Source organism: Anser cygnoides, unplaced genomic scaffold (assembly GCF_040182565.1).
Source record: "Anser cygnoides isolate HZ-2024a breed goose unplaced genomic scaffold, Taihu_goose_T2T_genome scaffold_43_1, whole genome shotgun sequence".
NCBI lineage: Eukaryota > Metazoa > Chordata > Aves > Anseriformes > Anatidae > Anser > Anser cygnoides.
Genome location: NW_027103067.1, coordinates 418675 through 443807, shown reverse-complemented (window position 1 = coordinate 443807; position 25133 = coordinate 418675). Strand labels below are relative to the sequence as shown.

The 25133-nt window shown below is 61.4% G+C and overlaps 3 protein-coding genes and 1 long non-coding RNA gene across 14 annotated transcripts; 3 read left to right on the top strand and 1 right to left on the bottom strand.

The window, feature by feature from the left end:
• Positions 1-1362: 1362 nt before the first annotated feature.
• On the bottom strand, positions 1363-11602 carry LOC136789261 (mucin-3A-like). 10 transcript variants are annotated; one of them, XR_010828111.1, is made up of 12 exons: positions 11412-11602; positions 5931-6247; positions 5674-5781; positions 5466-5593; positions 4614-4887; positions 4459-4527; positions 4172-4334; positions 3937-4089; positions 3204-3307; positions 3041-3100; positions 2894-2937; positions 1363-2755 (listed from the first exon to the last, which is right to left on the bottom strand). XR_010828111.1 is itself a non-coding variant. In XM_066989294.1 (11 exons), the coding sequence occupies exons 2-10, from the start codon at positions 5947-5949 to the stop codon at positions 2924-2926; spliced, it is 1032 nt and encodes a 343-aa protein (XP_066845395.1). In that variant the 5' UTR covers positions 5950-6247; positions 9797-9936; the 3' UTR covers positions 1363-2755; positions 2894-2923. The 10 variants fall into 10 exon arrangements, 3 of the variants coding, with proteins under 3 accessions (XP_066845395.1, XP_066845394.1, XP_066845396.1); XR_010828108.1 differs by lacking the exon at positions 11412-11602 and adding an exon at positions 9802-10036; XR_010828106.1 differs by lacking the exon at positions 11412-11602 and adding an exon at positions 9797-10031 and having other exon boundaries at positions 5931-6244.
• On the top strand, positions 8942-10644 carry LOC136789290 (uncharacterized). Its single transcript, XR_010828133.1, has 2 exons — positions 8942-9325; positions 9888-10644. It is a non-coding gene; the product is annotated as an uncharacterized lncRNA (long non-coding RNA).
• Positions 11603-13457: 1855 nt separating the features above from the next.
• Positions 13458-15758, top strand: LOC106029604 (maestro heat-like repeat-containing protein family member 7). Its single transcript, XM_048056553.2, has 8 exons — positions 13458-13691; positions 13795-14086; positions 14173-14349; positions 14450-14605; positions 14690-14791; positions 14910-15012; positions 15111-15170; positions 15386-15758. The coding sequence occupies exons 1-8, from the start codon at positions 13657-13659 to the stop codon at positions 15640-15642; spliced, it is 1182 nt and encodes a 393-aa protein (XP_047912510.2). The 5' UTR covers positions 13458-13656; the 3' UTR covers positions 15643-15758.
• Positions 15759-19009: 3251 nt separating this feature from the next.
• LOC136789240 (uncharacterized) lies at positions 19010-25103 on the top strand. Of its 2 annotated transcripts, XM_066989228.1 has the most exons (16): positions 19010-21071; positions 21185-21264; positions 21350-21484; positions 21591-21670; positions 21800-21911; positions 22031-22120; positions 22401-22505; positions 22630-22782; positions 22885-23039; positions 23143-23434; positions 23521-23697; positions 23798-23953; positions 24038-24139; positions 24258-24360; positions 24459-24518; positions 24734-25103. In XM_066989228.1, the coding sequence occupies exons 1-16, from the start codon at positions 20801-20803 to the stop codon at positions 24988-24990; spliced, it is 2328 nt and encodes a 775-aa protein (XP_066845329.1). In that variant the 5' UTR covers positions 19010-20800; the 3' UTR covers positions 24991-25103. The 2 variants fall into 2 exon arrangements, with proteins under 2 accessions (XP_066845329.1, XP_066845330.1); XM_066989229.1 differs by lacking the exon at positions 22031-22120.
• Positions 25104-25133: the final 30 nt, after the last annotated feature.

Here is a 25133-nt window from a genome sequence, read left to right as displayed (position 1 = left end):
ATCACCCTCACCACCAGGAAATTTATTAATTAACGTTAATGAGGGTAGCCCTCAGCCTCCTCTTCTTCTTCTTCCCTCGTGAGGGTGCCTGATGAGGGCATGAGGGGGAAGCCAAGGCTGTGCCCCCCTTTTTGGGTCTCCTCAAAAGAATAAATCAAAATTTTGAAGGAGTGGGGAGTGAAAAACAGGGTTTTGTGGTTGTAGAGCAAGCGGTAAAGTGAAAAATGTTAAGGATTTGGGTGGAAAAATGAGGGGTTACACCCCAGCCCTGTTCTGGGAGGAGAAAGTTTTATTTTGGGTGGTAAAATCCACCCTTTTCAGCCCAAAAGCTCCGTTGGAGGTGAGAAAACCTCCTTAGACCTTGCCTGGAGGAGTTTGAAAGGTTTAGGGGCGCGCTGTCATGGGGGATTTCTGCAAATTAGGCTGAGAGATCTTTCCAACCTTAAACATTTTATAACTCCAGACGCAAAAAAAACCCCTCTTTTTTTAAGGTCCAAACCCCACTTTTTTAAATCCAACCCTCCCTTTTCAAGACCCCAAATTCTCACTGCAGGATTAAACCCTCCTTTTTCACACCAAATCCCAATTTTCAGTGCTAGGGGACCCTGTCTTTAGGGTCCGAAGCCTCATTTTGGGGTTTTAAAACCTTTCCTTTCAGTTCTCAGTCCATTTGTGAGGGCTCAAGGCCGAGCCTGGGGGAAAACCTGCGCCCCATGGGGGGGATTCTGCTGCCTTGGGTGGTTTGGGGGAGATTTAGGGGTTTTGGGGTGTTCTGGGGGCTTTTAGGGGGGTTTTGAGGGGAGCTTTGTGCTTTTTTTTGGGGGGGGGGTGCTTTGTGAAGCTTTATTTTCGGGGGGGGGGGATCCTCGAGCATTGTGTTGAACCTCGAGTCCCACATTCAGTTTTTGGGACCAGGTGACCCTGGAGGTCTCTTCCAACCCTAACGACTGAGGACTGTAATTAGCAGAGCCCCCCCCGTTCCCAGAGCCCCCCCATTCCCTGACACGTCCCCGCGTCCCCCCCAGAAGCCACGGGCAGCCATCTCTCCTCAGCCCCTCTGTGCTCCGTGAGGGACCACAAAATGGCCGCCCTCCCTGAGGGCCCCCTCAGCCTCCCTGCTGGGCCCGGCCTGCGCCGTGAGGGGGGAGCCGAGGCTGTGTCCCCCTTTTTGGGGTCTCCTCGAAAAAAAATCGAAATTCTGAAGGACTGGGGGTGGAAAACGGGGTTGTGTGGTTTTAGAGCACAAAAGGGACTGTTGTGGTTTAACCCGGCCGGCAGCTAAACACCACACAGCCGTTCGCTCACCCTCCCCCCTCCCTCTCTGGGATGGGGGAGAGAAACGGGAAAGTGAAGCCTGCGAGCTGAGATAAAGACAGTTTATTAAGACAGGAAAATAATAATAATAATAATAATAATAATAATAATAATAATAATAACAATAATAATAATAGTGATAATGGTAATAGTATTAATAATAATAATGTGTAAGAAACAAGTGATGCACAGTGCAATTGCTCACCACCTGCTGACCGATGCCCAGCCTATTCCCGAGCAGCCGGCCCCCCCACCCCGGCCAGCCACCCCTATATATTGTTTAGCATGACGTCAGATGGTATGGAATACCCCTTTGGCCAGTTTGGGTCAGCTGTCCTGGGTCTGTCCCCTCCCAGCTCCCGCTGCACCCCCAGCCTGCCCGCTGGCAGGACAGAGCGAGAAGCTGAAAAGTCCTTGGCTTGGTGTAAGCACTGCTCTGCGACAATTAAAACATCAGCATGTTATCAGCGCTCTTCTCATCCCAATCCAAAACATAGCACCCTACCAGCTACTAGGAGGAAAATTAACTCTGTCCTGTGGAACCAGGACACCGAGTCTTCCCAAATTGTTCCCAGCCCCATCTGCTTTTTCCCAGATTACTTCTGTGGGCACCACGGTGAGGAGGAGCCAACGATGACCTTGGAAGCAGCATCGTTGAGAAGGTCCTGGAGGTCCTGGTGGGCAATGAGGTAAGGAGGAGCCAACGATGACCTTGGAATCAGTGTCGTTGAGAAGGTCCTGGAAGTGCTGGTGGGCAATGAGGTGAGCAGGAGCCAACGATGACCTTGGAATCAGTGTCGTTGAGAAGGTCCTGGAAGTGCTGGTGGGCAATGAGGTGAGCAGGAGCCAACGATGACCTTGGAAGCAGCGTCGTTGAGAAGGTCCTGGAAGTGCTGGTGGGCAATGAGGTGAGCAGGAGCCAACGATGACCTTGGAATCAGCGTCGCTGAGAAGGTCCTGGAAGTGCTGGTGGGCAATGAGGTGAGCAGGAGCCAACGATGACCTTGGAATCAGCGTCGTTGAGAAGGTCCTGGAAGTGCTGGTGGGCAATGAGGTGAGCAGGAGCCAACGATGACCTTGGAATCAGTGTCGTTGTGAAGGTCCTGGAAGTGCTGGTGGGCAATGAGGTGAGCAGGAGCCAACGATGACCTTGGAAGCAGTGTTGTTGAGAAGGTCCTGGAAGTGCTGGTGGGCAATGAGGTGAGCAGGAGGCAACGATGACCTTGGAAGCAGCGTCGTTGAGAAGGTCCTGGAAGTGCTGGTGGGCAATGAGGTGAGCAGGAGGCAACGATGACCTTGGAAGCAGCGTCGTTGAGAAGGTCCTGGAAGTGCTGGTGGGCAATGAGGTGAGCAGGAGGCAACGATGACCTTGGAAGCAGCGTCGTTGAGAAGGTCCTGGAAGTGCTGGTGGGCAATGAGGTGAGCAGGAAGCAACATTGTCCTTGGAAGCAGCATCATTGAGAAGATTCTTGGCTCCCACATCCCCCTGCCCCACAGCACTCTGCCCCACATCCCCCTGACCCCACCCCAGCCCCACACCCTGTGCTCCCACATTCCCCTGCCCCACATCTCACAGTACCTGGGTCACAACTGGGGCCGCAGCGAGGGTCTAGCAATCTGCATCTGGGAGGTTGGAGAGAAAGGAGAAGGGGACAGAGGTGAGATGGGTCCGGGGGGGCTGAGGGGTGTGGGGGGGGGTGTGGGGGGGGAGGGGTCTTGGGGGCACACTCCGGGATGTCGGTGTTGACCCGTTACAGCGAAGCTGTGAAGCTCCGTAGGCTGCCGCCTGTTGTTGACATGGGTGGGGGGCGATGGGGTGAGTGGTGGGGCTGGGGGAGCAGCTGTGGTCCCACCGCCCCCCCAGTGCTGCCCCCCGGAGCCCTCCCGACCTGGGTTGGTGGTGTTGCTGTTGTTGAGGACGAAGCCATCGGATGCCGTACAGGTGCCACCTTCGTTCTTGTACCGGCTCGCCTCAACGGTGGCCGGAGTGTTCCTGGGGGGCAGCACCAGGGGGCTCGGAGGGGGCAGAAGGACAGAGGAGGGGCTGTCCCCCCCCCAAGCCTGCCCAGATGTCCACCAACAACCCCATTCTGAACCCCAACCAAGCCCAGGTGTCTGCCACCAGCCCACGTGTCCGTCAACAACCAACCAACCGAAGAGACCCCAGACCATCCAACCCAATTAAACCCAGCCCAACCAACCCAATTAAACCCAGCCCAACCAACCCAACCCAACCCAACCCAACCCAACCCAACCCATCCAACCTAACCAAACCAACCCAACTCAACTCAACTCAACCCAAACCACCCCAACCCAACCAACCCAAAAGACCCCTGACCATCCAGCCCAATTAAACCCAACCCAACCCAACCCATCCCATCGCATCCCAACCCAACCCATCCCATCCCATCCCACCCCATCCCATCCCATCCCATCCCATCCCATCCCATCCCATCCCATCCAACCCAAAAGACCCAAACCCATCCAATCCTACTAAACCCAACCTAACCAACCCAACCCATCCAAACCAAACCACCCCAACTCACCATAACCCAACTCACCTCAACCCAACCACCCCAAACAACCCAATCTAATCTGCCCCAACCATCCCTGCCCCTCTACCTCTTCCTGCGCTTCCTCCGGATCACCAGCAGCACAGCAAAGGTGATGCAGGCAAGCACCACCATGGCCACCCCCCACAGGCCGGTGGCCACCTTGCTGACGCGCCCGGAGCACTGGGTGCCCGTGTACCAGTAGAGCGATTCATCCGGGCAGCTGCAGGGACAAGGAAAGGTCAGGCCCGGTGGTCCCAGGGGGCTGGGGGGGTGCGCACAGCGGGACGCGTGGTGTCACTCACAAGCACTGTGGCCCGGCGCGGGTGACGCGGCACTCTCCATGGTGGCAGTCGATGGTGCCGGGCGTGTTGGCCGTGCAGTTGGTGACGCAGCGGATGGTGCTGCTCGTGTTCAGCGCGTAGTAGTAGTCCTGGTAGCCGACGGGCGCCCGCTGCTGGCACAGTGCTGAGGAAGGGGCACGGGAGGGGGTCAAATGGGGTGGTGGGGTGCGTAGGGGTTGGTGGGGTGCATAGGGGGCTCAGGGGGCACATGGGGCTCCGTGGGGGCACCCCAGCCACCCAGGCCTCACCGTCAAATGAAGTGGACTTCGTCATGTTCTTGATGATGGGACTGGGTGGCACCCTGAAGCAGACTATGACTGTGGGGAGAGAGAGGCTGTCAGGGACCCTTCTCCGGGGCCTCCCCGAGGGGTCGGGGGGTGAGGGGGGAGGACGGGACACCCACAGTTGTTCTCGCAGTTGCTCTGGCTGTCAGCAATCTCCCGAAGCTTCTGCACCAGCTCCTGCGTCTTGTTCTGGAACTCCTCGGTCAGGTTGGGGCTGGCGGTGGTTCTGAAGATGACCTTGTGGTCCACGCTGAGGCTGGCGCCCACAGGGGAGGACACGGAGGCTCCCCTGGCCCTGCGCACCCGGGCTCCCCGCCTGCTGGAGGCCACCGGCCTGATGCGGAGGATCTTCATGCCCTCGTAGCCGGGCACGGAGCCATAGATCTTGGCCATCTGCCAGGGTGAGGGGCGCTGTGAGGACGGGTCCAGTGCAGCCCAGCCTCCCCTTGTGGTGCGCAGCCTTCCCTTGTGCTCCCAAGCTCCTCTCACGTTCCTGGTCTCCCCTGGCACAGCCCGGTCTCCCCTCACGCGGCCTGGCCTCCCGTCGTGCTCCCAGCCTCCCATTGTGCTTCCAGCCTCCCCTCGCACAGCCCGGCCTCCCCTCACACAATCCGGCCTCCCCTCGTGCAGCCCAACCTTCCCTCATTGCAGTCCGGCCTCCCCTCTCGCTCCTAGCCTCCCCTCACAGAATCCGGCCTCCCATCGTGTAGCCCAGCCTCCTCTCACGCTCCAGGCCTCCCCTCATGCTCCCAGCCTCCCTTTGAGCTCCCTGCCTCCCTTTGTGCTTCCAGCCGCCTCTCGCACAGCCTGGCCTCCCCTTGTGCTCCTGGTCTCCCCTTGTACTCCCAGCCTCCCATCACGCAGCCCAGCCTCCCCTCCTGTTCCCAGCTTCCCATTGCGTTCCAACCTCCCATCATGTAGCCTGGCCTCCCCTCGTGCTCCCAGCCTCCCCTTGCACACCCTGGCCTCACCTCCTGCTGGAAATGCCTCGCGAAGCTCTCATAGGCCTCCGAGCGGCGGTCCTGCAGCTCCTCCGTGTAGTCGAAGTTGGTGATGGTCACCACCACCTCCGTGTTGACCAAGATTGTCCCCTCGATGGCTGCGGGAGGCAGGAGCGGGGTGAGCGCAGGGGGACCAGGGCTGGGTGGAGGCCGTGGGCCGGGGGGAGGCCGCACTTACGGAGCTCGGTGGTGATGGAGTCCCTGGAGAACTCGCACAAGGGGCCGTAGAAGTCGGAGAGGCAGATGCACTTGGCACTATTGTAGGTGCCACCGTTCTGGCAGACCACTGGGGGGAGAGTGGAGGTCAGGGGGCACCCAGGGGTGGGGGTCCCGTGAGGAGACCCCGGGGAGGATGGGGGCGAGGTGCAGCGATGGAGGCCTGGGAGGAGGGAGGAGGGCGAGAGGAGGGAGGATGGGAAAGAGGTGGAGGCTGACCTGCAAGAACAGTGATCATGGTGGTGATTATGGTGGTGATTATGGTGGTGGTGGTTGGGGTGGTGGCTGGGGAGGTGGTGGTGGTCACTGGAGCTGTACTGGTGGTTACTGGCCCAGTGGTGGCTGAGGCAGGGAAAGAGGTTCCTGAATTGGTAGAGGTCACTGGTGTGGGGGTGTCACCAGATGAGGTTTCCTCAGTGGGGGGGGAGAGCCCGGAGGTCGTTTCTGTGTAGGGAGACGCTTCTGTGGAGACCAGCGGTGTGGAGGTTTCACGGAGCAATTTCCTTCATCGTCCGGAAATATCACGGTATTCCCTGCTATGGAGATGAGAAATCTGGAGTTAATCCTGGGGCTGCCGTCAGCACCTTTGGAGGCTTTGTGCTTTGTGGCGGCCGCCCCGTCCCGCACCTTCCCCCTTTGTACCCTCCGGCCTCGCCCCCGGCCTTCCCGCCACACCCCTCCCCCGGCCTCTCCCTCACTTGTGCTTTCATCTGACCCTCGTCTTGCTCCCGTTCACACATCCGTGGGATGGGTGGCGCAGAGGCCGCACGGGAGGACGTGGCCTCTGCTGTCCCAATTTGTGGTCTCTTCTGCCCAAGTTCATGGCCTCCCCTGTCCCAATTCTGGCCTCCGCTGTCCCAATTCTGGCCTCCACCGCTCCCAATTCATCATCTGCACTGCCCCGATTTGTGGTCTCCCCTGCCCCAATTTTGGCCTCCGCTGGCCCTCGTCAGTGCCATCATCGCGGGGTGGGGGGCTGTGGAGTGTCCCCATCCCTGTCCTTGTCCCCGTCCCCCTCCCCAGTGTCCCTGTCCCCCTCCCCAGTATCCCTGTCCCCGTTCCCACCAGGACAGTGCCACCTTGGGCCGTGGAGGCCGATTCCCCCCTCAGCCTCCCCAGCGCACCCTGAGGAGATGCCCCAGGGGAGGCCGCTCCCTCCTGCCCCCCACATCTGCATTTCGGTGTCCCCTGGCCGGGCTCCACTCTCCTACCACATCCCCGCGGAGGAGGAGGAGGAGGAAGAGGAGGAGGAAGGCCCGGATGCAAGCCCCCATCTTGGTGCCCCCCAGCCCCGCGGCGCTGCCAGCAGCATCCCGGTGCGGAGGCATGCCCAGGGCAGGAGTGGCGGTGGGGAACTTTGCCCCTCTGCGGGGAGGAGCTGCCCATCCCCGGGGTGGGTGGTGGTTGGGGGACGGGCCGTGCCCGGCCCAATCGTGGGCACCGTGACCGTGGGGACAAACGTGACGGTCCCCTCCCCGTTATCGGGGACAACCACGACGGCCCCCTCCCCGATATTGCCACCCTGGGGGTATCACGGTGTCCCGGGGAGGGGGTGTTTCTTCCTGTTTGGGGTGAATCTGACCCAAATTGGGAAGTGGGGGTTGGGGTTGGGGGATCGTAGGTTGATTCCAGCCATTGTGGGGTCTTCCCAGGTCGTGCCCAACCATCGTTGAGTTCTCCAAGATTAATTCCAACCACGTTGGGTGGTCCAAGATCATTTTCAACCATTGTTGTGTCCCCCAAGATCAACTCCAGTCATTGCTGGGTCCTCCAAGATCATTTGAACCATCGCTGGGTTGTCCAAGATCATTTCCGACCATTGTTGGATCTTCTAAGATCGATTCCTGCCATCGTTGGGTCCCCAAGGTCACTTCCAATCATGATTGGGTCCCCCAAGATCGATTCCGACCATTGCTGGGTCTTCTCAGACCGTTTTCAACCATGGCCAGGTGTTCCTAGATCACTTTCAACCACCATTGGGTCCTCCAGGATCATTTCCAACCATTGTTGGGTGCCCTAAGATCAATTCCAACCATCGTTGGGTCCTCCCAGGTTGATTCCGACCATCATTGGGTCCCCTGGGTTAGATTCCATCCACCGCTGCGTCCTCCAAGATCATTTCCAACCACTGTTGGGTCTTCTTAGACCATTTTCAACCATGGCCAGGTCTTCCAAGATCACTTCCAACCACCACTGGGTCCTCCAAGATCATTTCCAACCATCTTTCGGTCCCCTAAGATCAATTCCAACCATCTTCGGGTCCTCCCAGATGGATTCCAACCATCGTTGGGTCTTCTCACACAATTTTCAACCATGGCCAGGTCTTCCAAGATCACTTTCAACCACCATTGGGTCCTCCAAGTTTGTTTCAAATGACTGTTGGATCCTCCTCGATTGATCCCAACCATCACTGGGTCTTCCAAGATCATTTCCGACCACCATTGTGTCCTCTCAGACCAGTTTCAACTACGGCCAGGTCTTCCTGGATCGATTCTTGGGTCTTCTCAGGTCCCTTCCAGCCAAGGTTGCGGCCTCTCAAATCTTCTCCGCTCCCAGCCAGCTCTTCCCAAATTGTTTCTGGTTCCTCCTGGAGACTGAGAGCTCAGGGGTACGGATTAAAGGGCAGACATCCACTGTCGATACCACGGCCACCAGATGAGGAAGAGGAGGAGGGGAAGTCTTCACACAGCTCCAAGCAGCCTCTCGGTCTCCCTGGTTCTCCTGGAGCACTTCAACCACCCCGATACCTGCTGGGAAGACCAAACAGCGAGGCACAAACCGTCCAGGAGGTTCCTGCAGGGCGTCGATGACCACGATCACCATCTCAAGATGTTTCTCCACCACACAGGCGGCGGAGGAGCCAACGGGGAGACGAAGGACGAGCTGGAGACCTCGGCTGCAGCGACCGTGGGATGGCGGAGGCCGGGACCTCGCGGGAAGGAAGCCGGGCTCCAACCACCCCAATTTGCGGAAAGTTGGACTTCAGGGGTTCTCGGCCCCATAGATGTGGGTCTCGACCCCATAGGTGTGGGTCTGGGAGGGGTTTGTGCCCCATGGATGTGGGTCTAGGCCCCATGGACATGGGTCTGGGGGGTCTCGGCCCCATAAATTTGGGTCTGGGGGGTCTCGGCCCCATAAATTTGGGTCTGGAGAGGGTCTCGTCTCCATAGATGTGGGTCTGGGAGGGGTTTGTGCCCCATGGGTGGGGGTCTAGGCCCCATGGATGTGGGTCTGGGGGGGTCTCGGCCCCTTAGATTTGGGTTTGGGGGCTCTCAGTCCCATAGATGTGGGTCTGGGAGGGGTTTGTGCCCCATGGATGTGGGTCTAGGCCGCATGGGCGTGGGTCTGGGGGGTCTTGGCACCACAGATCTGGGTCTGGGGGATTTTGGCCCCATAGATGTGGGTCTGGGAGGGGTTTGTGCCCCATAGGTGTGGGCCTGGGGGGTCTCAGCCCCATAGATGTGGGCCCAGGCCCCATGGATGTGGGCCCAGGCCCGCCCCGGCCTCTGTCCACTTGCCATGGCAGCAGCGGCTGCCGAGCCCACCGGAAGCGGTAGCGGGGGCCAGGACTCGAAGCGGCACCGAGCGGGGAGAGGACAGGAAGCGGCGCCATGGTGAGCGGCCGCGGGGCCGGGGCTGAGGCGGCGGGAGGGGGGGGGACATCAGGTGGGGGGGGGGGGGGAAGGTCTCGTGGGAAGGGGGAGGTCACCTGGAGGGGGGGGTCACGTGCAGAGGGGGGCACAGCCCCTCGCTCCCCGGCCCCACGGCCCCGCCCCCACCCCACAGCCCCCTCATATCCCACCCCATAGCCCCCCCGCCCAACAGTCCCCCATTTCCCCCCACAGCCCCCCCCACAGCCCCTGCCCTGCCCCATAGCCCCCCGTACCCCCCCATATCCCCAGCCCAGCCCCACGTTTCCCCCCATATCACGCCCCACACCCCGTATCCCACCCCCTATCCCCCCCCTTTCCCCATATCTCGCCCCCTATCCCCCCAGCCCAGCCCCGTATCTCTCCCCGTAACCCCCACCCCACACCTTATATCCCCCACCCCCCCAAATCCCCTCCATCCCAGCCCCCAGTTGCCTTGCCGGGGCGATCGGCTCCGGGGCCGGCGTGTTCTGCAGCGGAGCGGGGGATCGGGACGGGCAGGGCTTTTTTTTTTTTCGGCGTCGAGGCCGCTCGAAGCACCCAAGGGAGCCGCCGGGAGCCCAAGAGATGGAGGCTGACGAGCTGAAGGCGGAGGCAGCGGCACCCCCTCCCCGGACGCTCAAAAGCAGCCCCTAGGGAGCACGAGCGACCAGGAGCGCGGCGACCACGGAGAGCAAGCAGCGTGTGGCATGTCAGCAGGGTGGGGAGCCGCAGTTCGCGCAGGCAGGGCAGGCAGGGAGGGCGGAGAGGGCAGACTTCCCCCCCACCCACCCATACGAACAAGTCCTCTGACGTCTGGCGACCGCTAGCTGGGCCGGGATGGCCTACGCCAGGCAGAGCGCTCTCGCGAGAACGTCTGTAACCCTCAGGGAGTGTGAGCGGGAGACAGACTGGTGGAGCGACTGCCTGCAGGGCCTGAAGGAGAGGGACCGGGGTGAGACCCCCAAATGGGGGTGGGCCCCCTGCCCTGTCGCTGTCGCTCCCCAGCCCCTCTGTGCTCCGTGAGGGACCCCAAAATGGCCGCCCTCCCTGAGGGCCCCCTCAGCCTCCCTGCTGGGCCCGGCCTGCGCTGTGAGGGGGGAGCCGAGGCTGTGCCCCCCTTTTTGGGGTCTCCTCGAAAAAGAAATCGAAATTCTGAAGGACTGGGGGTGGAAAGCGGGGTTTTGTGGGTTTAGAGCTTTAGAGCACATGGTAAACACAAAATTTCAAGGATTTGGGTGGACAAATGAGGGGTCGAACCCCAGCCCCGTTTTGAGAGAATAAAGTTTTATTTTGGTAAATTTCGTTTTGAGAGGATAAAGTTTATTTTGGTCACGTTTCATTTTGGGTGGTAAAATCCACCCTTTTCAGACCAAAAGCACCGCTGGAGGTCAGAAAACCTCCTTAGACCGTGCCTGGAGGAGTTTGAAAGGTTTAGGGGCGTGCTTTCATGGGGGATTTCTCCAGATTAGGCTGAGAGATCTTTCCAACCTTAAAGATTTTATCATTTCAGGCTGGAAAAACTCTTCTTAAAGGTCCAAACTCCCCTTTTTTAAATCCAACTCTCCTTTTTTAAGACCCCAAAACCTCACTGCAGGCCTTAAGCCCTCCTTTTTCACCCCAAACCCCATTTTTCAGCACTCGGGGACCCCGTGTTTGGGGTTGGAAGCCTCATTTCAGGGTTTTAAAACTTTTTTTCAGTTCCGAGCTCGTTTGTGAGGGCTCGAAACCAAGCCTGGAGGAAAATCCACGCCCTGTGGGGGGGATTCTGCTGCCTTGGGAGGGATTTGGGGGAGATTTCAAGCTAAAAAAAAAAAAAACTCTTTAAGGGACCACAAGATGGCCGCCCTCCCTGAGGGCTCCCTCAGCCTCCCTCCTGCGCCCGGCCTGCTCCAGGAGGAAGCTCTCCTGAAGGAGCGGTACCGGGGTGAGACACCCCAAATGGCGGTGGGCCCCCTGCCCTGTCGCTGTCCCCGCCCTCGCGTAGCTCCCGCAGCCGCCCGAGGGCGGCCCGGACCCGGCCTCGGCCCGGAGGAGGGACCCCGCGCTCGGCGGCCAGGGCCTGCAGCACCTGCTCCCGGTAAAAGGCCTCGGCGCAGGCCCCGTGGCCCCGGTAGCAGCCGAGGGAGCAGAGGCGGCGGTTGCAGCGGGGGCAGGTGTACGGAGCGGCGGCGGCCCCGCACCGCCCGCACGGGGGCATGGGCGCCGCCATCTTGGCTGCTCCGAAGGCGGGGCGCTCGGCTGTTTCCGGAAGCGTTCGGCGGCTTCCGGAGCGCGCTCGGAACGCTTCGGCTCTTTCCGGATTGGGTCGGGCAGGGGGGTGGGGATCGAGGCCACGCCCCCTCGCGGGGTGCCCTTTCCGAACGCGGCCGGCGCTCGGCTCTTTCCGTCGGCGCTCGGCTATTTCCGTCGGCGCCCCGCCCCCGCCGTCAGCGCTCGGCTCCTTCCGCCCCAGCCCCGCCCCCTGCGGACGCGCTCGGGTTTCTTCGGCCTTTTCCGTCAGCGCTCGGCTCTCCCCCCCCTCCCCTCGCCTCCCGGCCCAGCCCTGCGCTGCCCCCGCCTCGTTATCATTAACCCCCCGCCGCTAATTAACACGAAGCTGCATTTTCCGGCTCATTACCGCTCATTAACGCCCCGAGGGGCCCCCAGACGCATTTACCGGCTGGCTGCCGGGTTCAAGCACGACGCCCCCACCCCATAACCCTTCGCCCCCTCCTGAAGTCTTCACAGGACCCCCAAGGCCTCACGGAGACCCCCAAAATCCCCCCAAAGGTCTCCACAACCCCCCAAATCTCCCCAAAGTCCTCGTGGCTCCCCCTGACATCACCCGAAGGCCTCGCAGACCCCTCGCCAAAAGCTTCAGAGGACCCCCAAGGGCTCACAGACCCCCCTAAGCCCCCCCAACCCTCACAGAACCCCCCTAAAGCCCCCGCAGAGCGCCCCAAACCCCTCACAGAGCCCCCTAAGAGACCCCAACCCCCCCGATCCTCCCTCAAGCCCCCCCAAACCTTCACAGACCCCCCCTAAAGCTCCCACGGAGCCCCCAACCCCTAAGCCCCCCAAACCTCTCACAGCCCCCCCCAAGCGACCCCAGCCCCCCCAGATCCCCCCTCAAGCCCCCCAAACCTTCACAGGCCCCAGAGACCTCCCCCCCACACCCCTCAACCCTTCACAGACCCCCCCAAATCCCCCCAACCCCTCGGAGACCCTTCCCGAAGCCCATCCACAGCCCCCCAAAACCCTCACAGCCCCCCCGGCTCCTTCCGCCCCAGCCCTCTCCCAATTATCGTCCCAGGCAGTTGTGCAATGCCCCGGAGCGGGGGATCGAGGGGTGCGGGGGTTTTCCGGCATTGAGGCAGCTGAGGGAGCCGCCAGGGCCCGGCCACCACAGAATCTCGCAGAATGACAGAATCACAGAGAATGACAGAATTTTGGGGATCGGGAGGGACCCCCAACGGTCACCCGGGCCCATCCTCCTGCCACAGCAGGAGCCCCTCGGTCCTGTCCTGCAGCGCTGTCCCAGCGGGTTTGGCTGTCTCCAGAGGAGCCCCTAGAAGGGGGGAATTTTAAGGATTTGGGTGGAAAAATGAGGGGTTACACACCAGCCCTGTTCTGAGAAGATGAAGTTTCATTTTGGGTGGTAAAATCCACCCTTTTCAGACCAAAAGCTCCCTTGGAAGTGAGAAAATCTCCTTAGACCGTGCCTGGAGGAGTTTAAAAGGTTTAGGGGCGCGCTTTCATGGGGGATTTCTCCAGAGTAGGTTGAGAGATCTTTCCAACTTTAAAGATTTTATCATTCCAGGCTCAAAAACCTCTTTTTTAAAGGTCCAAACCCCACTTTTTAAAATCCAACCCTCCCTTTTCAAGACCCCAAATACTCACTGCAAGATTAAACCCTCCTTTTTCACACCAAATCCCAATTTTCAGTGCTGGGGGACCCTGTCTTTTGCGTCCGAAGCCTCATTTTGGGGTTTTAAAACCTTTCCTTTCAGTTCTAAGTCCATTTGTGAGGGCTCAAGGCCGAGCCTGGGGGAAAACCTGCGCCCCATGGGGGGGATTCTGCTGCCTTGGGTGGTTTGGGGGAGATTTAGGGGTTTTGGGGTGTTCTGGGGGCTTTTAGGGGGGTTTTGAGGAGAGCTTTGTGAAATTTTAGTTTCGGAAGTGGGGGGGGGGTCCTTGAGCACTGCGCTGAACCTCGAGTCCCACGTTCAGTTTTTGGGACCAGATGACCCTGGCGCCCGCCGGCGCCCGACGTGCGGAAGAGGCTCCTGGAGCTGCTCGTCCTCCTCACGGAGTGCTTCCCCCGCTCCGTGCTCATGACCGTGCTCTTCATCTGCCCGTCCCAAGAAAGGTACCGGCCCCCGAGCCTCCAGGGCACCCCAAACCGCAGCCCCCGGGGCTCCCCCGATAACCCCGCGGGGCCCCCGCCGATAACGCCCTCTCCGTGCCCGCAGCGCCTCGATGGACATGTGGGAGGTGATGTTTGCCGTGCCCGCCATGGCGAAGCGGCTCCTGCACGAGCTCCACCTGCTGCTGCACGACAGGAACATCCGCGAGTTCCTCGGGGTGGCCGAGGACCTCAGCCTCGTCCGCCTCAGCCTCCTCTACGCCCAGCGCCCCGAAGACCCCGTCCCCAAGGAGCTGCGGGACGTGGAGTGCCTGCAGCGCTGCCTCAGGACCGCCAACTTCCACCTGCTCTGGCTGGCGCTCAAAGGCCTGGCGGCGCTGATGGAGAGGCCGCAGCTGGTGAGCCTCCGCCCTCTTCCCCTCCCCGCTCCCGGCCTCGGCTGGCGGCGCGGCGGCCTCCTCACGCCCCGGTGTTTTCGGCGCAGGCCAAGGCAGGGCAGTGCCTGCTGCCGGACGTGCTGGAGACCCTGCAGTTCGGCAAGCCCCACATCACGGCGGCGGCCCTGGCGGTCTGCGGCAACATCCTCGGCATCGTGGAGAAGAAGGCGGCCAGCCTCACCGCCCTCGAGCTGGTCGACGTGGTCAAGCCTCTCCTGGACAACGTAAGCGGGAGGACGAGCCTCCGCGGCCCCGCGGCGCCCGCCCCGTGCCGGAGCCACGCAGCCGAAACCCCCCGTCCCCCTTCCTCTTCCTCTTCCCCAGGAGGCCGCCGCGGTGCGGGAGAGCTCCATGAAGCTCTTCAAGGCGGCCATGGAGCGCGTGCTGTGGAGGCACAAGACGCAGATGTGGAAGAAGGTGCGCAAGATCCTCGTCCCGCTCTACCTGCGCATGAGCGACGAGACCCACAGCGTGGCCAAGGTAAGCGCCGGCGACGGAGGCTCGCGGCGAGGCCGGAGGGCGCGAGGAGCCGGCGCCGAGCCCCGTGCCTCCGCTGCCTCGCAGGCCTCCCAAGAAGCCCTCATGGCGGCGGCGGAGCTCTTGTGGTGGGATGAGCTGAAGGACGTGGCCCACATGGAGCAGACCTGGAGGATCAGAGCGTGCCTGGTGAGGGCGGCCTCCGCGGCGAGGCTGGCGGGGGGCTCTCGGGGGCTCCCCGAGGTGGGTGGGTGGGGGGGGAAGAAACGGGGCCGGGGAGGCTCACCGAGCCTCGCGGCCTCTCCAGCTGCAGCAGGATCGAGACCGGGTAGAGAAGCGCCTACAGCAGAGCCGGGCGTACCTGGAGGACCCTCAGGCATCCGTGCGCGAGGAGACCGTGAGGTTCATCGGTGAGGCCACCTCCCTGCCCCAGCGGCCTCCGCAAGAGGCCCCGCGGCCTCCCCTCGCCCTGCCCGGGGCGGAGGCTGACGGGCGGCTTTGCTCCTAGGGCTCGCCGCGGAGCTCCTCCAGGACCAGAGCGAAGAGAAGCTGCGCGAAATCATCGACAGTGAGTGAGGGGAGCACTGGAGGCCGGGCGGGGGAGGACTGGAGGCCGGGCCTCCGCCCCGGGGGAGGCGCGGTGGAGGCTGGGGGGGGGAACGAATCGGGGGGGCCGCGGGGCGCTCGGAGCGGCTGCTCCCCGCGTTCCTCCCGGCTGGGGGGCTCCCGGAGGGGTCTCCGCGGCCCGAGCGGAGGCTCCAGCCTCTCTCCGTCCTCCCGCAGTCCTGCAGCCCATGATGCACGACGCGGCGCCCTCGGTGCGCGCGGAGACCTCCCGCACCATCCAGGCCCTGCTGCAGCATCGCAAGTGGCTCCAGCGGCTGCCGGTGCCGTGGAACCCGCTGGCGGCGCTCTGCTGCTGGCCTCGAAGGCGCCGCCAGAGGCCGAAGACCGAGCCCCAGCCCGAGGAGAGCCCAGAAGGTTCCGGCTCTGAAGGGACGTCCAAGGACCCATCCCCCTGCCAGAGCAAGGACGACTAGCTCACCTCACGGCCGCAGGGGGTTCGGATGCCTGCAGAGGAGCCTCCGCACCCCCCCCGGGCAGCCTGCTCCACGTTTTGCCGCCCTCACCACAAATAAATTTCGTCCCCATGTTTGTCCGGTGCCTCCTGCGTTCACCCCTCGGCGTCCTCCGAGCTAAGGACCCCCTCGGCCTCTCCTCCTAAGGGAGGCGCTCCGCAGCCTCCATCATCCTCACAGCTCCGCGCCGGCCTCCCTCCTGTGCCCGGCCTCCTCCTTTGGTGCCTGCTGAGGTGGCCTCCAAGGAGACGGGGGGAGCCCAACCTTAAAGACTTTATAATTTCATGTGAAAAAAAAAAAAAAACCCTACTCTTTTTTTTTTTTTTACGGTCCAAACCCCACTTTTTTTTTTTTAAGTTTTGAGCAGTTAAAGTTTTGATAGGACAAAGTTTATTTTGGTCACGTTTCATTTTGGGTGGTAAAATCCACCCTTTTCAGACCAAAAGCACCGCTGGAGGTCAGAAAACCTCCTTAGACCGTGCCTGGAGGAGTTTGAAAGGTTTAGGGGCGCGCTTTCATGGGGGATTTCTCCAAATTAGGTTGAGAGATCTTCCCAACCTTAAAGATTTTATCGTTTCAAGCTGAAAATAAACCTCTTTAAGGGACCACAAAATGGCCGCCCTCCCTGAGGGCCCCCTCAGCCTCCCTGCTGGGCCCGCCTGCACCGTGAGGGGGGAGCCGAGGCTGTGCCCCCCTTTTTGGGGTCTCCTCGAAAAAGAAATCGAAATTCTGAAGGACTCGGGGGTGGAAAACGGGGTTTTGTAGTTTTATGGCACGCAGTAAAGAGCAAAAGTTCAAGGATTTGGGTGGACAAATGAGGGGTCACACCCCAGCCCCATTTTGAGAGGAGAGAGTTTTCTTTGGGTAAATTTTGTTTTGAGAGGATAAAGTTTTGAGAGGACAAAGTTTACTTTGGTCAAGGTTTATTTTGGGAAAATCCACCCTTTTCAGCCCAAAAGCTCTGTTGGAGGTCAGAAAACCTCCTTGGAGGTCCAGAGTTTAAAAGGTTTAGGGGCGTGCTTTCATGGGGGATTTCTCCAAATTAGGTTGAGAGATCTTTCCAACCTTCAAGATTTTATAATTTCATGTGAAAAAAAACCTCTTTTTTTAAGGTCCAAACCCCACTTTTTAAAATCCAACCCTCCCTTTTCAAGACCCCAAATTCTCACTGCAGGATTAAACCCTCCTTTTTCACACCAAATCCCAATTTTCAGTGCTAGGGGACCCTGTCTTTAGGGTCCGAAGCCTCATTTTGGGGTTTTAAAACCTTTCCTTTCAGTTCTAAGTCCATTTGTGAGGGCTCAAGGCCGAGTCTGCGGGAAAACCTGCGCCCCATGGGGGGGATTCTGCTGCCTTGGGTGGTTTGGGGGAGATTTAGGGGTTTTGGGGTGTTCTAGGGCCTTTTATGGGGGTTTTGAGGGGAGCTTTGTGCTTTTTTTTGGGGGGGGGTGCTTTGTGAAGCTTTATTTTCGGGGGTGGGGGGGATCCTCGAGCACTGCGTTCAACCTCGAGCCCCACATTCAGTTTTTGCGACCAGGTGACCCTGGAGGTCTCTTCCAACCCTAACGACTGAGGACTGTAATTAGCAGAGGCCCTCCCGTTCCCAGAGCCCCCCCATTCCCTGACACGTCCCCGCGTCCCCCCCAGAAGCCACGGGCAGCCATCTCTCCTCAGCCCCTCTGTGCTCCGTGAGGGACCACAAAATGGCCGCCCTCCCTGAGGGCCCCTCAGCCTCCCTGCTGGGCCCGGCCTGCGCCGTGAGGGGGGAGCCGAGGCTGTGCCCCCCTTTTTGGGGTCTCCTCGAAAAAAAATCGAAATTCTGAAGGACTGGGGTGGAAAGCGGGGTTTTGTGGTTGTAGAGCACGCGGTAAACACAAAATTTCAAGGATTTTGGGTGGTCAAAATGAGGGGTCGAACCCTAGCCCCGTTTTGAGAGAATAAAGTTTTATTTTGGTAAATTTTGTTTTGAGAGGAGAAAGTTTTGAGCAGTTAAAGTTTTGATAGGACAAAGTTTATTTTGGTCAATTTTCATTTTGGGAAAATCCACCCTTTTCAGACCAAAAGCACCGTTGGAGGTCAGAAAACCTCCTTACACCGTGCCTGGAGGAGTTTGAAAGGTTTAGGGGCGCGCTTTCATGGGGGATTTCTCCAGATTAGGTTGAGAGATCTTTCCAACCTTAAAGATTTTATCATTTCAGGCTAAAAAAAATCTTTTTAAGGGACCACAAAATGGCCGCCCTCCCTGAGGGCTCCCTCAGCCTCCCTCCTGTGCCCGGCCTCCTCCTTTGGCGCCTGCTGAGGTGGCCTCCAACGAGACGGGGGGAGCCCAACCTTAAAGACTTTATAATTTCATGTGAAAAACAAACAAGCAAACAAACAAAAAAAACTACTCTTTTTTTTTTTTTAAGGTGCAAACCCCACTTTTTAAAATCCAACCCTCCCTTTTCAAGACCCCAAATTCTCACTGCAGGATTAAACCCTCCTTTTTCACACCAAATCCCAATTTTCAGTGCTAGGGGACCCTGTCTTTAGGGTCCGAAGCCTCATTTTGGGGTTTTAAAACCTTTCCTTTCAGTTCTAAGTCCATTTGTGAGGGCTCAAGGCCGAGCCTGCGGGAAAACCTGCGCCCCATGGGGGGGGATTCTGCTGCCTTGGGTGGTTTGGGGGAGATTTAGGGGTTTTGGGGTGTTCTGGGGGCTTTTATGGGAGGCTGACGAGGGTGTGGGGTGTGGGAGCTGAGGCCGTGCCCCCCCTTTTTGGGGTCTCATGGCCGGGCGGGTGCTGTCGTTGGGGTCCCTTTGAGACCCGCGCCATGTCACGACATAAAAGCCGTCGCCGCCTCGCCGCCCCCCCAGTGCCTGTCAGGACAGGGCAGGAGCGAGAGGGAGCGAGCCGGAGACCCCCCCAAACAGAGCTCTGGCCGGAGTCCCAGCCTCAAAGGACCCCAAAAAGTTTGGGATCTGAAGGTACCTCCCAAGGATCACCCACCCCAATGCTGGGGACCCCCTCACCCTGGGGGGCTCCTCCTTGCCCCAAATTGCTCCCCATCGCCCTGAGAGGCTCATCCTCACCCCGAGGGGCCCCCCACCACCCCGGGGGTCTCCCCTTCACTTTGAGGGGCTCAAACCACCCCAAGGAGCTCCGCAGCACCCTCGGGGCCCCCGCTCACCGTGGGGGGCTCCTTCTTACCCCACGTTGCTCCCCATCACCCCGAAGTGCTCCCCACCACCCTGGGGGTCTCCCCATCACTCTGAGGGGCTTCTCACCACCCCATGGGCTCCCCACAAACCCCAGGGGCTCCCGACCATTCCCCGAGGAGCTCCCCACCACCCTGGGGGGCTCCTGCTTACCCCACGTTGCTCCCCATCACTCCGACGGTCCCCCCACCGCCCCGAGGGGCTCCCCTTCTCTCTGAGGCCCTTGCCTGCAGGAGAGCCGTGGAAAGGATCTGCAAAGTGGGCGAGTTCCTGGCCAAGTGCTCGTGGCTGCGGGGCAAGGGCTCCGAGCCCCCCAGGGAAGCCCCAAGTCCCCAGAGCAAAGCTCTGAGAGACCACAAAATGGCCGCCCTCCCTGAGGGCCCCCTCAGCCTCCCTGCTGGGCCCGCCTGCACCGTGAGGGGGGAGCCGAGGCTGTGCCCCCCTTTTTGGGGTCTTCTTCAAAAAAGATCGAAATTTTGAAGGACTGGGGAGTGAAAAATGGGGTTTTGTGGTTGTAGAGCACGTGGGAAACACAAAAGTTCAAGGATTTGGGTGGACAAATGAGGGATCAAACCCCAGCCCCGTTTTGAGAGAATAAAGTTTTATTTTGGTAAATTTTGTTTTGAGAGGAGAAAGTTTTGAGCAGTTAAAGTTTTGATAGGACAAAGTTTATTTTGGTCAATTTTCATTTTGGGAAAATCCACCCTTTTCAGACCAAAAGCACCGTTGGAGGTCAGAAAACCTCCTTAGACCGTGCCTGGAGGAGTTTGAAAGGTTTAGGGGCGCGCTTTCATGGGGGATTTCTCCAGATTAGGTTGAGAGATCTTTCCAACCTTAAAGATTTTATCATTTCAGGCTAAAAAAAATCTTTTTAAGGGACCACAAAATGGCCACCCTCCCTGAGGGCTCCCTCAGCCTCCCTCCTGTGCCCGGCCTCCTCCTTTGGCGCCTGCTGAGGTGGCCTCCAACGAGACGGGGGGAGCCCAACCTTAAAGACTTTATAATTTCATGTGAAAAACAAACAAACAAACAAAGCAAAAAAACTACTCTTTTTTTTTTTTTTTAAGGTGCAAACCCCACTTTTTTAAATCCAACCCTCCCTTTTCAAGACCCCAAATTCTCACTGCAAGATTAAACCCTCCTTTTTCACAGCAAATCCCAATTTTCAGTGCTAGGGGACCCTGTCTTTAGGGTCGGAAGCCTCATTTTGGGGTTTTAAAACCTCTCTGTGCTCCCCTCTGTGCTCCGTGAGGGACCACAAAATGGCCGCCCTCCCTGAGGGCCCCTCAGCCTCCCTGCTGGGCCCGGCCTGCGCCGTGAGGGGGGAGCCGAGGCTGTGCCCCCCTTTTTGGGGTCTCCTCGAAAAAAAATCGGAATTCTGAAGGACTGGGGAGTGAAAAATGGGGTTTTGTGGTTGTAGAGCACGTGGGAAACACAAAAGTTCAAGGATTTGGGTGGTCAAAATGAGGGGTCGAACCCCTAACCCATTTTGAGAGGAGAAAGTTTTATTTTGGTAAATTTTGTTTTGAGAGGATAAAGTTTTGAGAGGACAAAGTTTTCAGAAGACATGGTTTTACTTTGGCAAATTTTTATTTTGGGAAAATCCACCCTTTTCAACTCAAAAGCTCCGTTGGAGGTCAGAAAACCTCCTTAGAGCGTGCCTGGAGGAGTTTGAAAGGTTTAGGGGCGCGCTTTCATGGGGGATTTCTCCAGATTAGGTTGAGAGATCTTTCCAGCCTTAAAGATTTTGGGGGAGATTTAGGGGTTTTGGGGTGTTCTGGGGGCTTTTATGGGAGGCTGACGAGGGTGTGGGGTGGGGGAGCTGAGGCCGTGCCCCCCCCTTTTTGGGGTCTCATGGCCGGGCGGGTGCTGTTGTTAGGGTCCCTTTGTGACCTGGGGGTGGTCCCTTAGTGACCCGCGCCATGTCACGACATAAAAGCCGTCGCCGCCTCGCCGCCCCCCCCAGTGCCTGTCAGGACAGGGCAGGAGCGAGAGGGAGCGAGCCGGAGACCCACCCCGCGTGGAGCTTCATTCCCTCCCTTCGCGCCCCCCTCACCATGGCAGACAAACCCCCCCCCGAGCGGCCCCGCTTGGCCTGGGTGGACAGCTGGGCCACCCCCATTGAGGAATCCTCCGACTTCCTCGAGGTGAAGCAGGAGGAGGAGGAGGAGGAGGTCGTGCCGCTGCCGGGCCGTGAGTGCAGAGAAACCCCCGCCACGAACGCGCCGAGCTCCCCCGGGGGGGGGCTCGCCGCCGCCCCTGCCGCCGCTCTCCCCTCATGGCCCCCTTCGCTGTCTCTCCCCCAGCCTTCGACGACCTGGCCGTGTACCAGGAGGAAGAGGAGGCCGTGACCACCATTGACGCCTTTGTAACCAACAAGCAAAAGGTAAAGGCGACCCCCGTGGATGCTTGGGGGCTGGGGGGGGGGCTCCCGGCCGGGGCTCCCCCCCCTCACCGGGGGTCTCCCGCAGAGCCACCTGAGCGAGGAGCAGAAAATGAAGTTTCTGGAGAGCGTCTGCAGCGTCTGCACCACCGCCCGCGAGAAGGGGCTGTCGGCGGGCCTCGACTGCTTCTGTCGCCGCACCGACGTGGCCAGGCACATCGAGGTGAGAAGGGGGTGAGGCGGGCGGCCGGGGGGGGGCTGCTGCAACCTTGGGTGCCGCCGGGGGCTGGGGGCCGGGTGCCAGCTCCCGTCCCGCTCCCCTCCCGCAGATCGTGCTGGCGTCGGAGCCCCAGGACCAGCTGCAGTCTCCGGTGCGAGAGCAAGCCATGCTGGCCGTCGCCGCCTTGAGGTACGCGCCCGGGGCCGCCTCCGGCCTCGACCGAGGGTTCTTGGGTTCGGGAGGCCGGGCCTCGCCTCGCGCCCTCTCCTCGAGGCCGGGCCTCAGCTGCGGCCTCACTCCCCCCCCCTCTCCTCGCAGCACGGTGCAGGTGATCAAGGTGAGGGAGATGCTGCGGCTGCTCGACACCTGCTTCCAGAGCGTCTTCCTGCTGCCCCCCAAGGAGAAGCTGAACGCGCGCTTCTATGTGATGGTGGGTGCCGGCGCCCCCTCCCCTCCCCGCCCTCCCCTCCCCGGGGGGTTCCCCAGGGCCCTTCCCGGGGCGCCCCCAGCCCCACGCTCACCCCACGCTCGTTCCCCCCCCACTCGCAGACCATGCACGCCGTGGACAGCATGCTGCAGCTGCTGCTGCTCAGCCCGCCGGCCACCAAGCTCCCGGAGAAGCTGCAGAGCGTCGTGCAGGTCTGTCCCGCGCCCGGCTGGGGGGCTTCTCGTCGTCCTGGGGGGCTTCTCGTCACCCCGAGGGGCTCCTCCTCACCCCAGGTTGCTCCCCCCCACCCCGAGGGGCTCCCCTTCTCCCTGAGGGGCTCCCCCCCACCCCGAGGGGCTCCCCTTCTCTCTGAGGGTCTCTCCCCCACCCCGAGGGGCTCCCCTTCTCCCTGAGGGGCTCCCCCCCAGCCCCCCCAGCCCCCAGCCCCCAGCCCTCCCGAGCCCCGCCGGCAGCTCGCTTTTCTCCTCGCAGGCCCTGATGCGTTTCTGCACCTCCGCGAACGCCCTCGCCCGCAGGAGAGCCATGGAAAGGGTCTGCAAGCTGGGCGAGTTCCTGGCCAAGTGCTCCTCGCTGGAGGTGAGCGGCTCCGCCACCCCCGGCCGCGTCGTTCCCCCCCCTTTCCCCGCAGCCCCCAGAGCCTCGAGGCCGGGGCCTCCTCCCTCCCCGGCCTCCTCTTCAACCTCCTCCTCGCCTTCCGCAGCCCTTCGGGAGGTACCTGAAGATCTCGCAGAGGACGGACCTCATCCTCACCTGCCTGCAGCTTGTGACAGAAGGCGTGTGCGACGAGGACCAGCACTGGGTCTCCTTTCTGCTCGACGCGACCACCCGAGACCCCATCAGCTGGCTGGCGGACGTGAGAGCCCCCCCGCCCTGAGCCCCCTCCCCCGGCCTCGACGCCCCCCCCGGCAGGGAAGGAAAGGAGGCCGCTTTTCACCCCCCCGCGTCCCCCCGGCAGGTCCCGCACTTCGTCAACTTCTTCTTCAAAACGCTGAAGAAGCAGCCGGCGCCCGACGTGCGGAAGAGGCTCCTGGAGCTGCTCGTCCTCCTCACGGAGTGCTTCCCCCGCTCCGTGCTCATGACCGTGCTCTTCATCTGCCCGTCCCAAGAAAGGTACCGGCCCCCGAGCCTCCAGGGCACCCCAAACCGCAGCCCCCGGGGCTCCCCCGATAACCCCGCGGGGCCCCCGCCGATAACGCCCTCTCCGTGCCCGCAGCGCCTCGATGGACATGTGGGAGGTGATGTTTGCCGTGCCCGCCATGGCGAAGCGGCTCCTGCACGAGCTCCACCTGCTGCTGCACGACAGGAACATCCGCGAGTTCCTCGGGGTGGCCGAGGACCTCAGCCTCGTCCGCCTCAGCCTCCTCTACGCCCAGCGCCCCGAAGACCCCGTCCCCAAGGAGCTGCGGGACGTGGAGTGCCTGCAGCGCTGCCTCAGGACCGCCAACTTCCACCTGCTCTGGCTGGCGCTCAAAGGCCTGGCGGCGCTGATGGAGAGGCCGCAGCTGGTGAGCCTCCGCCCTCTTCCCCTCCCCGCTCCCGGCCTCGGCTGGCGGCGCGGCGGCCTCCTCACGCCCCGGTGTTTTCGGCGCAGGCCAAGGCAGGGCAGTGCCTGCTGCCGGACGTGCTGGAGACCCTGCAGTTCGGCAAGCCCCACATCACGGCGGCGGCCCTGGCGGTCTGCGGCAACATCCTCGGCATCGTGGAGAAGAAGGCGGCCAGCCTCACCGCCCTCGAGCTGGTCGACGTGGTCAAGCCTCTCCTGGACAACGTAAGCGGGAGGACGAGCCTCCGCGGCCCCGCGGCGCCCGCCCCGTGCCGGAGCCACGCAGCCGAAACCCCCCGTCCCCCTTCCTCTTCCTCTTCCCCAGGAGGCCGCCGCGGTGCGGGAGAGCTCCATGAAGCTCTTCAAGGCGGCCATGGAGCGCGTGCTGTGGAGGCACAAGACGCAGATGTGGAAGAAGGTGCGCAAGATCCTCGTCCCGCTCTACCTGCGCATGAGCGACGAGACCCACAGCGTGGCCAAGGTAAGCGCCGGCGACGGAGGCTCGCGGCGAGGCCGGAGGGCGCGAGGAGCCGGCGCCGAGCCCCGTGCCTCCGCTGCCTCGCAGGCCTCCCAAGAAGCCCTCATGGCGGCGGCGGAGCTCTTGTGGTGGGATGAGCTGAAGGACGTGGCCCACATGGAGCAGACCTGGAGGATCAGAGCGTGCCTGGTGAGGGCGGCCTCCGCGGCGAGGCTGGCGGGGGGCTCTCGGGGGCTCCCCGAGGTGGGTGGGTGGGGGGGGAAGAAACGGGGCCGGGGAGGCTCACCGAGCCTCGCGGCCTCTCCAGCTGCAGCAGGATCGAGACCGGGTAGAGAAGCGCCTACAGCAGAGCCGGGCGTACCTGGAGGACCCTCAGGCATCCGTGCGCGAGGAGACCGTGAGGTTCATCGGTGAGGCCACCTCCCTGCCCCAGCGGCCTCCGCAAGAGGCCCCGCGGCCTCCCCTCGCCCTGCCCGGGGCGGAGGCTGACGGGCGGCTTTGCTCCTAGGGCTCGCCGCGGAGCTCCTCCAGGACCAGAGCGAAGAGAAGCTGCGCGAAATCATCGACAGTGAGTGAGGGGAGCACTGGAGGCCGGGCGGGGGAGGACTGGAGGCCGGGCCTCCGCCCCGGGGGAGGCGCGGTGGAGGCTGGGGGGGGGAACGAATCGGGGGGGCCGCGGGGCGCTCGGAGCGGCTGCTCCCCGCGTTCCTCCCGGCTGGGGGGCTCCCGGAGGGGTCTCCGCGGCCCGAGCGGAGGCTCCAGCCTCTCTCCGTCCTCCCGCAGTCCTGCAGCCCATGATGCACGACGCGGCGCCCTCGGTGCGCGCGGAGACCTCCCGCACCATCCAGGCCCTGCTGCAGCATCGCAAGTGGCTCCGGCGGCTGCCGGTGCCGTGGAACCCGCTGGCGGCGCTCTGCTGCTGGCCTCGAAGGCGCCGCCAGAGGCCGAAGACCGAGCCCCAGCCCGAGGAGAGCCCAGAAGGTTCCGGCTCTGAAGGGACGTCCAAGGACCCATCCCCCTGCCAGAGCAAGGACGAGTAGCTCACCTCACGGCCGCAGGGGGTTCGGATGCCTGCAGAGGAGCCTCCGCACCCCCCCCGGGCAGCCTGCTCCACGTTTTGCCGCCCTCACCACAAATAAATTTCGTCCCCATGTTTGTCCGGTGCCTCCTGCGTTCACCCCTC

Coding starts and splice junctions, on each gene's coding strand:
- LOC136789261 (XM_066989294.1), bottom strand. Junction 5,594..5,673: donor CTCCATCACCACCGAGCTCC/GTAAGTGCGGCC, acceptor TGCCTCCCGCAG/CCATCGAGGGGACAATCTTG. Junction 4,090..4,171: donor CGCGCCGGGCCACAGTGCTT/GTGAGTGACACC, acceptor TTGTCCCTGCAG/CTGCCCGGATGAATCGCTCT.
- LOC106029604 (XM_048056553.2), top strand. CDS start 13,657: ATGACCGTGCTCTTCATCTGCCCGTCCCAAGAAAG. Junction 14,350..14,449: donor TCAAGCCTCTCCTGGACAAC/GTAAGCGGGAGG, acceptor CCTCTTCCCCAG/GAGGCCGCCGCGGTGCGGGA. Junction 14,792..14,909: donor GGAGGATCAGAGCGTGCCTG/GTGAGGGCGGCC, acceptor CGGCCTCTCCAG/CTGCAGCAGGATCGAGACCG.
- LOC136789240 (XM_066989228.1), top strand. CDS start 20,801: ATGTCACGACATAAAAGCCGTCGCCGCCTCGCCGCCCCCCCCAGTGCC. Junction 21,912..22,030: donor ACGCGCGCTTCTATGTGATG/GTGGGTGCCGGC, acceptor CCCCACTCGCAG/ACCATGCACGCCGTGGACAG. Junction 22,506..22,629: donor CCAAGTGCTCCTCGCTGGAG/GTGAGCGGCTCC, acceptor CGCCTTCCGCAG/CCCTTCGGGAGGTACCTGAA.